Source organism: Pygoscelis adeliae, unplaced genomic scaffold, assembly GCF_000699105.1.
Source record: "Pygoscelis adeliae isolate BGI_AS28 unplaced genomic scaffold, ASM69910v1 Scaffold27, whole genome shotgun sequence".
NCBI classification, from domain to species: domain Eukaryota; kingdom Metazoa; phylum Chordata; class Aves; order Sphenisciformes; family Spheniscidae; genus Pygoscelis; species Pygoscelis adeliae.
Window position 1 is genome coordinate 2,598,186 of NW_008825410.1, and position 10,476 is coordinate 2,608,661.

Genomic DNA, 10,476 nt, shown 5'->3' on the forward strand with positions numbered 1-10,476 from the left:
ATTTAAAGGACGGGTAGATGAGGCGCTTAGGGACATGGTTTAGTGGGCATGGTGGTGTTGGGTTGACGGTTGGACTCGATGATCTTGGAGGTCTCTTCCAACCTTAATGATTCTATGATTTTTCTTTTGCTCACATTTATAATGGAATTACAGTTAGGAGAATAATTTAAAAGGGAACACCAGTCTTACTGGCAAAGCATAGAATAGTTTTTCAGAAATTTTATAAAGAAAGAATATATCTTGTAGCACCTTTCTGAATATTTCAGCATGCATGATTTAGGTCAATTTGGATCTCAAAGTTCAAACATCTACAGAACTTCTGTCTCAGTCAAAACAGTGCAGAGTGAAGTACCCTGAAGTAGCCTCTTTTTCATTTGCATCTCCCAAAAAAAAAGTTGTCTGAAATTCAGAGCAGCTTCAACCTTATCAGAAAATAATCAACTACAGCACCTCTCTAAAGCCAGAAGATCCGCAAAGAAGTTAACAGGGTTTTCTCTAAATCTTCTCCTTGACATACATTTTTGCAGCACAAAAATCCCCTAATATCCTCTCAACTTGGGAAATCATGTTCTGAAAAACAGCCTGCACACATCTCCCTCCAATACATCCAAAACTAATTTTCAACATGACTGCAAAAGGAATAAAACCCAACAAAACCTGACATGGGAAGAGACAGTCCCAAATGTGTTGTGACCAATGCAACGCTCCCTCTGACGTCAACAAATTTTCTGTCAAATTCATCCTATATAACATATTGGTAATCTGAATACACTTTCTTTGATTGGATTACAATTGCTTAGACCAGCCCCTACTGAAACCTCTTAAACAGCCATAAAAACTAGATTAGATAAGACTGTAGCCTACATGGACCTGAAATTCAAACCACGACTACTTTGATCTTCTGTCATTCTACTGCAGTGAAAAATACTTCCCAAATTATAGCAATGAAACAAGAAATACTTCCTATAGCCAGATCCTGGGCACATTTACCAATGTTTCTCTCTGGCTAGTTTAGCTATGCCTTCAATGCCAGAGTTCCTTTACTATTATTACTGATAGGCAGGCATCAAGAATGTTGAGGGTTTTTTTTTTTAAGTTTCAGCATTCACCTCAATTTCCAGAATCCTCTGTAACTGGAAACCTTTGTTTTTCCTGTTCCAGAAAAAAGAGTCAGCTTCATAGACCCATCCTGTTTCCCCACAGCCCCATGTTTCTGTCACCGTCCCCTCCTCCCCCCTCTTCAGCCCAGGACCAGCAGCAACTTCTACAAACAATCCACTTCTGGCTTGGATACTCACAAAGTGCTCAGACGTAGCAGTATGAAGCACACAATAAGGAAAAGCTGTCATTGATCCAAAAAGCTTCCCAGCAAAGCTACAACACTGAAAGTCATGCCACAACATACATTGCAAAATGACAGGTTATCTAAGATGTTTTTTTCCTTTCAACCACAAGTAGTGTCCTTGTGATTTCCAGCCACCCCATCTCAGCCACCCTCTGGAAAAGCCTATTCTCTTGTTGTATTTCAGGAATGGTTCACCAATAGCCAGACCGCCGTGAAAAACTTTCCAAACGGATAGCAGTTTTTTCGAATTGAGCAGTCAGATGGTCTCAAACGTACCTTAGGATTAGGCAAAAAAAGCCTGAGTGCATTGGAGGTGCTTGATCATCTGAAGACTGTGTTTTCTAAAGAAAACAAATTTCCTGTGTGCTCTTTCTCTGTAATATTTTTACACCCATTTAGTGAATGAAATTTAAAATATCCTCTTGAATAGGAATCTTCTGTCAAGACCCTCATTCATAAGGAATCGTGATAAATGTTTATGGTGGAATAAGACCGGTTTGTATGTTGTACAAAGCTCTCAAAATCCATCTGAGTGCTATGTATCTTTTATTATTATTTTGATGTTTTTGAGTGCAATGTACTTTTTTTCTCTTACTTCCAGAAGTCTTACCTATCACCCACTAGAGACTACCTAATTATTAGCTTGTTGTGAACACAGTCTGAATAGTGACATCAATATAGTTTTGTAACACAGAGATGACATTTCTCAACTAGAGCTGTTAACAACCAAGGCAAATTTCTCTCAGCATTAGTTCTGAATCTAAGCACTACCAGCAGATGTCTAGAGACTGTAGCAGAAAATCACTGAGTAAATCACACTCGAATTGTTTCTGTGGTATTTACAATATAGTCCAGTACAGAAAACTTGAAATGTTTAGTTCTTTCCTTCCAAAATGGAAAGTAACCTTCTCATGTTTTCTGGAGAGATTTCAAGGCATGTATTTTCTCTTTGTACCTTTCTATTTTCAGTAAAAGGCCCCAGACTGTTAGGGGTTGGCAAAGATGGTAGCCCAAGGCAAGCAAGGCTGCTGCGGCTCCATGTCCCCAGGTCCAGCCAGTAGAGAGGCTGGGCTGCGTTCCCAAGAGACACACATGCAAACATACATATGCAATACATATATACATATTGGTCCACACAGATGTATGTGGACAGAGACACTCAGCATGAATGGTCAGCATGACCACAAACAACACTGGTGGCCTCATTGTGTTCCCCTCTCTAGGCAAGCAGGATGAAGGTCTGCTAGTAGGAGAAATATACATATAAACAATGTTGATCCCTTCAGTAACTGGCCTTGGATGCTGTTTATCCCGTAACTGGTGCTGGATGACCTGGACCTTCCAGTTACCTCGCACGCACATGTACTGCAGATGCCCAGTAACCAGCCTTAGACACTACCAGTACCTGGCCCCTGGATCCTCTCATCTCCAGTTGCCTCAAACAGCCCTCCTGGCTGACCTGTTGACTTAACAGCTACTTTAAAACATGGCTCCCAGGCCACTTATCCTACTCGCTGGCTAGTCCAGCTTGATATTCACTAGTCATGACACATTAATATATGTACTGACATACGCATGCACTCTGGTCTCTCCAGCTGCTGGCACCCCAGTCTCAGGGACCCCTCTGTCATGAGGTCCCCACTTCAGTTGCTGGTACTTAGACCTCCATACACAAACATGCACACAGCAGAGTCCCGTCACCCAGGAAAATAATTAGCAGTAGAGTTTAATGAGAAGATAGGACAGACTGTGGTGATCAGGCATGGTCAGACAAACATTATGGTCTGACAGGCCACCCATTTCCACGTAACCGGCCCCTTTTAGCCCCTGCTGTATTGTCTGAAGCGTGTTCCTCCCCAAACCACCTTGATGTCTGTGGTAGGTTGACCTTGGCTGGCTGCCAGGTGCCCACCCAGCCACTCTCTCACTCCCACTCCTCAACAGGACAGGGGGAGAAAATATGACAAAAAACTTGTGGGTTGAGATAAAGACAAGGAGATAGCTCACCAATTACTGTCATGAGGAAAACAGACTCAACTTGGGGAAATTAATTTAATTTATTGCCAATTAATAACAGAGTAGGATAGTGAGAAAAACAAAACTGAAAACACTTTTCCCCCATTCCTTCTTCTGCCCAGGCTCAACTGCACTCCTGACTCTTCTACCTCCTTCCCCACCGAGCTGCGCAGGGAGATGGAGAATGGGGGTTGTGGTCTGTTCATAATGCTTCACCTCTGCTGCTCCTGCTGCTGTTCCCCTGCTCCAGCATGGGGTCCCACCCATGGGATACAGTCCTTCCAGAATTGCTCCAATGCGGGTCTTTCCCACGGGCTGCAGTTCTTCAGGAACTGCTCCAGAATGGGTCCTTTCCACAGGGTACAGTCCCTCAGGAATGGACTGCTTCAGCGTGGGTCCCCCACAGGGTCATAGGTCCCGCCAGAAATCCTGCTCTTGTGTAGGCTCTTCTCCACAGACCGCAGCTCCTGCCAGGAGCCTGCTCCGGCATGGGGTCTCCATGGGCTGCAGACTCCTTCAGGGCACATCCACTTGCTGTGGTGTGGGTTCCTCCACAGGCTGCAGGTGGATATCTGCTCCACCATGGACCTCCATGGGTTGCAGTGGGACAACCTGCATCACCATGGTCTTCACCACAGGCTGCAGGGGAGTCTCTGCTCCAGTGCCTGGAGCACCTCCTCCCCTCCTCCTTCTCTGGCCTTGGTGTCTGCAGGGCTGTCTCTCACATTTTTTTCACTGCTCTCTCACAGCTGCTGCGCAGCATTTTTTACCCTTTCTTAAATATGTTATCACGGAGGTGCCACCAGCATCACTGATAGGCTCAGCTTTGGCCAGTGGTAGGGCTGTTTTGGAGCTGGTTGTGTCTGGCATGGGGCACCTCCTGATCTCTTCTCACAGAAGCTACCCCTGCAGCCCCCTGCTACCAACACCTTGCCACATAAACCCAGTACAATCCCCTTCTGTAGAGTCCTCCTGATGTGTGTCACAGCTGGGACACGGGTGGACAGCTCTCCTGTGACAGCAGTGGAGCAGGGGGCTCCTCCCTTTGATGAGCTTACTAGGATCCCCCGCTGCTCTGCCTCTGGGATCCCCTGTGCTCCTGGGGATGAGCCCTCCTCCATCACACAACCTCACCCAAACTCTAACTATATAACCCTACTAACTGGACAGAGAAAATGAGATAGCTGTCTGTTACAGGGAACTGCTGAGCACTATGTAATAACTTCTGGCAACTTCAAGCAGTGCTTTGAAAACTCTTGTTTGTGCTAATTAGCTGTGACCAGCAGTTTTTGGTTTTTAAACATTAAATGCTCTGTTAAAACGAACTGATCTGTCAGGTAAACATTATTTAGGGCTGCAGACCAAAAAAGTGATATGTTAACTGAATGCCTAACTATTTTCCATTTTTTCTTTCAACATTTCTAATATACCAAAGCTTTCTATGATACTCATGAAAAATTATCATAGAAACAATCCTAGCATTTTAACATACTCTTGCTGAATCTTGTGAAGAGAAAAGACATTAACAGCAAATTTTCAAATTTTTACAGCTCCATTTTATACTAAATCCAGTTTCTGGGCTGTAAATGCTGGATGAAAGGCGCAGCAGCCAGATGACTCAGACAACTGCTGTAAAACAACTGTGCAGTTCAAAATCATTGAGAAAGTTTTGTTGGCTTAAGTTTCTGCCAGTAGACTTCATGCTGGATTACACTAAGTTGTCCAGGTCAGGAGTTTTGCTTCATGACCCTTTCACCTCTTCTCCAGTTTCTTGTTTCTTTACTGCTGAGATCGCTATACCAGGGTGTCTCCAATTCCCTTTCATTGCAAACTCGGTGCCTGTACTTTCACTGTGTCTTTGGACAGTCACCACCAGCCATACATCTGGTAACAGGCAGTTTGTCTCTTTGCCTCAGTATTTGGTAATAGCATTGCCAGATAGGTTATTTCTGAATATCCCAGAATATCTCTCTCAATATATTCTGTTATGCAAAAGGTATACTGACAACTGCATCGCACTACTCTATTTTGAGAAAATTTCACACAGTGAATCGTAAAACACGTCAGTTCATATCCACCTACAATAATATAAATATCAGCCTAAAAAGAAAATTTGAATGATATGGTATATATATAAGTAACATCTAGAGTTTGAACTACAAGTTAGTGTAGCTACAGATTCCCAAACATTTAAAATGTTTAATAAGAGATAAATATAAAATATTATAGTATTATGAATATATTGTAATTGTAAATCTCTCTCAAGATACAAACAGATTAAAATTAATTTATTTTTAGCTACTGTACTTCATCAGTAAATCAAAGCATTCATTTTAATATTCCATTTATTTAATCTCTGTCATACCCAGAACTTTCTGTATCAAAAGGAAGAGGCTTAACTGGAAATCACTTGTGCCCTTTCTGCTATCAACTTTTCAAACAGACACACTGTAAGTCTGATATTTATTCACTCTTACTACTTTGTTTAGATAAAAAGGCTACATTTTTGTGCAGCATGTCTTAGAGAGGAGTTCTGAACAAAGCCCTTAGAAAGACAGCAGAAAAGTAAATACTAAAAAAATCTCAGCAAATTACTCCTAGCAACAGTAACAATTTTAACAGTCCAGGTTTCCAGAAGCAGACTCCAGCAAATACTAGCACCTTCACTATGTTTACTGGCAAAAATTGTATTGCAAATCTTGGACTCAAACTAGAAAAAAGATTTATTCTTTTGATCATTTGTTTGCAGTGTGTGCAAAATAAAACTGAGTTGTCCTGTGAGACTTAGACGCTAAAGGTCCCATGCAGCTAGTAGTAAAATGTCATTTCTGAATTACCTTTTTTTTTTTAACACAAAGGGATTATTTGAGATCTCATCATAATGGTGCAATATGAATTAACTAATGGACTGCTCAGCAGTCAGTAATTATGACTCCATTTCTTTCCATATGTGCAAACAATTTCATATATCCTTGTTGTTTCAATGAGGCTATATTTTCTTAAGAGATATTTTCTTGAGAGAAATAACCTGAAAATCTCTGAGAAAAAAAAATCACACAGAAAAATTGGATGCTATTTTAAATTAAGTTTAGCTACATTTTCCCTGTAATTCAAGAATCAGAAATGGGGGAAAGTTTGGGGATGTTAAGACACAAACAAACAAAAAGATTCAGTGATTAAATGAAAACATCAATTAAAAATAGAAATATAGAATACATGGCGGAGAAGAGAAAAATATTTAGCAAAAATCAAGATAAATGAGAAGTTATAAAGTATAAAAAACTGTTAAGTGAATCTAAAACACCGAGGAAAAATGTATGGTGGGAGGCCAGATAGTCAGTAAAGTTACAGCATATGAGGGACAAAACAAACCTTATGAATACCACAGGCCCATCAGTAGATATAAACACAGAGATGAAAAGAATATTAACAATAATACAGTTCAGTATGTATTTCCGTTCTGTTTCCTAATATAAGGAAGAGGATATTTATGAAATTCTCTCTAACTTGCTACCTACTGAAGAAGAGGTTTAGCAATGTCTACTCAGTTCTAGCTTCATGAAATACTAGACCAGAACAGCTTGTACCTGCGATGCCTGGACATGGATAAGATGTTAATCTTTGATTGATCTTAGAGCACTGACAAAAATACAGAAGAATGGAAGTAGCTAGCATTAGGGATTGCCATACACGTTGACTGCGTCAATAATAAACTTACTCATTATCAAGATATTAATGTTCACTGTTATTATCCAAAATAAAAAATAAAAGCTGCCTGAGTAACACAAAAATAAACATATAATGTGCCATCTGGAAGTAGATACAATCAGTATGGTATCCATTAGGTATGGCTTTACAAACAGATTATTTTAAGACAGGAAAACACATCAAGAACAGTGGAACAGTTGCTATTTTCAAAGAACCGTGGTATAGGAGTCTTCAGGAAGCAAGCTAAAACTGTCTAAGACTAATGTTACAAGGAAGAAACAAAGATACTAAAAATAAAATTAAAAACTGTTATACCAGTCTGTGATTATAGACTAATTTGTATGTTTTCTCTTACTACTTGAACATGTCACAAATTCTGTGTCTGCAACACAGACATACATATGCACATATATGCGTACATTATGTGCAAACACGTGAAGTATTTATAACCTAGCTGACACTCTTGCATTTCTTAGGTCAGTTATTCACACCCAAGCAAAACTTCAAATCATACTTACCCCAGTATACGATTCATTCCATGCCTAGCAGCATAATGGAGCGGAGTATTGTGCTGGTACGTTTCTCCATATGAAGTATTTGGGTCAAGAGTTTCTTTTAGTTGAGGGTTGCTCTCATAGATTTGGCAGGCCAGGTTTTCATCTCCATTTATAAGAGCTTTGCGGAATTTGGTGGTTGTATTTCCCATGTTGCTATCCTAGCTATCAATGGCACTTTTTCCTCTCCCCTTCATCCACTTGTTGTATGGTTCTCTAACATGCTTCACAGCCTAAAAAGACAAACAATATTTCATTTATTCTGTAAAACACTCTTTCCTAGAAGAATTCACCCAGAGCTACAGCATTGTCAGCAGGCACGTAAAGAAGCACATAGGGCCTGTAAACCCTACTCCTGAATTGCTGAAGTCCTTCTAGGTAAATACCCACAAATTCCCAATTCTTCAGATTATTTCCCTGATAAATTGTGCCATCCCCTGTGCAAATATTTTCACTACCCATATTCTTTGAACATACAGAAAAGAAAAAAAATGGCCAATATCCACCTGTATTAGAAGACAGGGATGAATACTGAATTTCCATGAATGAGAAGTGAATTAAGCAAGGAGGTAAAATTCTTCAAAAGCATGCAAGAAAGCAGACGTGTTTAACTTTTACCTAAACAAGATCATGTAAAACTGTGCTTGAAGTACCTGTACTTGTGTAGGTGGGTGTAAACAGCACCCTTCTGTGCCAGCAGATGAATGCACGTGAACACAGGAGTTACCACGGCCCCATCTTAACAGTTCTGCTAGGCAGACTCTTTAAAACACCTAACCTCATTTTTAAAATGACACTTAGAGATCAACAATGAACGGGTCCATACAATGCCAGGCATTATATTGGTACTTGCCAACTGCTATGCTCCACAGCCTCTCACCTTTATCTGATGGAGGAGACCAGCAGATCGAGTTGCATAAAGACAGGGCAGACAGAGAATCTCCGCTCGTGAGATGGGACAAGAGCAGCTTATCGGGTCATGCAGTCACATAGAGCACACCACACTGGTTTCTGTCAGAGGGACAGACAGGGGACTCAGCACCAGGCTGCAGCTGGTAGCACGGTGAACCTTCTAGGGGGTCTCTTTTGTGCATGAGTCATCCCATCCAGACTGCTCCATGCCAGACCTTTCATCCCACAAAGCACACACTGGGATCCAAATATGACAGGCACAGCAGGTTAGGAAATTGAGATTGATTATGTTGGGCACGTATAATCAGGCAGGGCAGGAGCTACTTCATGCCCAGTACCTTATATTCAACTTGTTGGGACTATCTCAAAACTTCTATTTCTATGTTGGCTTTCCAGCACACTTACTGGACTTACTTACACTTACAGACAGCCTTATAGACAGAAGAAACAGAGGAATCCAAGGGGTCTAGAGCTGCAGAAAAAACAAGGGAAATCAGGACGCGGATGCAAACCATGTGAAAAGGATTTGGGGAAACCTGGGGAAGAGCTGCAATGAGATATTTTTGTTTCCCCAGAGTAGTCCTCTCACGAGCTGCTTTCAGCTACTGTTGTGAACTTATGTGTCATGTTGCATCCCAGTCTTGCTATAGCTTTGCTCAGATCCCATTCTGCACGAGATCCTACCAGCAGGAGTCTTGCACTGTCTCCTCTATACAGTTCCTCTGAGAAGTCATTTTGTGAAGGGGAGGGAAAAGATCACTTTCATTGTAATCTCACCAGTGCCGCCAGGGCCATTTGAGAAGGAGAGCAGTGGCCTTGGTGGCCTCCATTTTCATCCCCTTTTCCTACAAAACCTTGGTGATGCAACCCTTATTTTGGAGTTGTTGTGTCGTCCCTTTTGATGTCATTGTGTGAGGTAACAATGACACTACCGATTCAGCTGACTCAACATGCTAAACAGGTTGCCCATGTTCTCCTCTGTGACCACAGTTACCTAACAAGCAACTGCACTAAGCAGCCAAAAGTTTCTCATAATAATAAAAAAGTAGGCACTCATCTAAAAGCAAATGCACACCCTTTGTATGTTTAGTTATATACACAAACCAAAGCCCAGATTCTTCAATCACACTAAGGATTCTGCAGCATTTTGTATCTTTCCGTCATCTCTGTATTTTAAAATACAAACATGCAGATGCTATCCAGATACAATATTTATATTCTTCAGGAAAGCCACTGCATGTTCACATTACCATGTCACAGCTCTCAGTGCTGTAGATTAATGTGTTTTCAGATGCAGAAACAGCTTCATTACTCTAAATATTGGGTCGTTTCAGGCTTTAATGAAAGACTGTACAAAACCAAGAAAAACACTACACTCTTTTCAATCAACTAGCAGTTCATATTACCTTCAACAGCCAGGATCTCAAAAATAACTTGAAAGAATGATTTTCAGTAAAGTTTGTTAATGAGATTCGCTTATGGTGTTACATTATCTGTCAATCCCTATCCACCACCAATAGCTCTCGAGACTATAAACTAAATTAGACAAGAACAAGTGCCTGAAAGATATCACATTCACAGAATCTTCATGAAAATCAATAATGAAGATCCCACTAGTGCCCAGAACGTGTGTCATAGTTTAACCTCAGTCGGCAACTGAGTACCACACAGCCGCTCGCTCACTCCCCCCTCCCCACCCCGGTGGGATGGGGAAGAGAATTGGAAGAGTAGAAGTGAGAAAAACTCGTGGGCTGGGATGAAAACAGTTTAATAATGGAAATAAAATAATACTAACAATAATAACAATGTAATAATAATAATAATAATAATAATAATAATAATAATAATAATAATAAATAATACACAAAGCAAGTGATGCACAGTGCAACTGCTTACCACCCACCGACCGATGCCCAGCCAGCACCCAACAAGCGGCCCCCC

At 41.0% G+C, this 10,476-nt stretch overlaps 1 protein-coding gene across 3 annotated transcripts in view; it reads right to left on the reverse strand.

Moving 5' to 3' along the window:
* Positions 1–7,857, reverse strand: part of ANKIB1 (ankyrin repeat and IBR domain containing 1) — a 67,452-nt gene extending 59,595 nt beyond the window's left edge. For all 3 annotated transcript variants that reach the window (XM_009330518.1, XM_009330520.1, XM_009330517.1), the window contains exon 1: positions 7,588–7,857. In XM_009330518.1, the coding sequence (XP_009328793.1) occupies positions 7,588–7,775 (188 nt within the window). In that variant the 5' untranslated portion in view covers positions 7,776–7,857. The remainder of the gene's footprint in view (positions 1–7,587) is intronic.
* Positions 7,858–10,476: the final 2,619 nt, after the last annotated feature.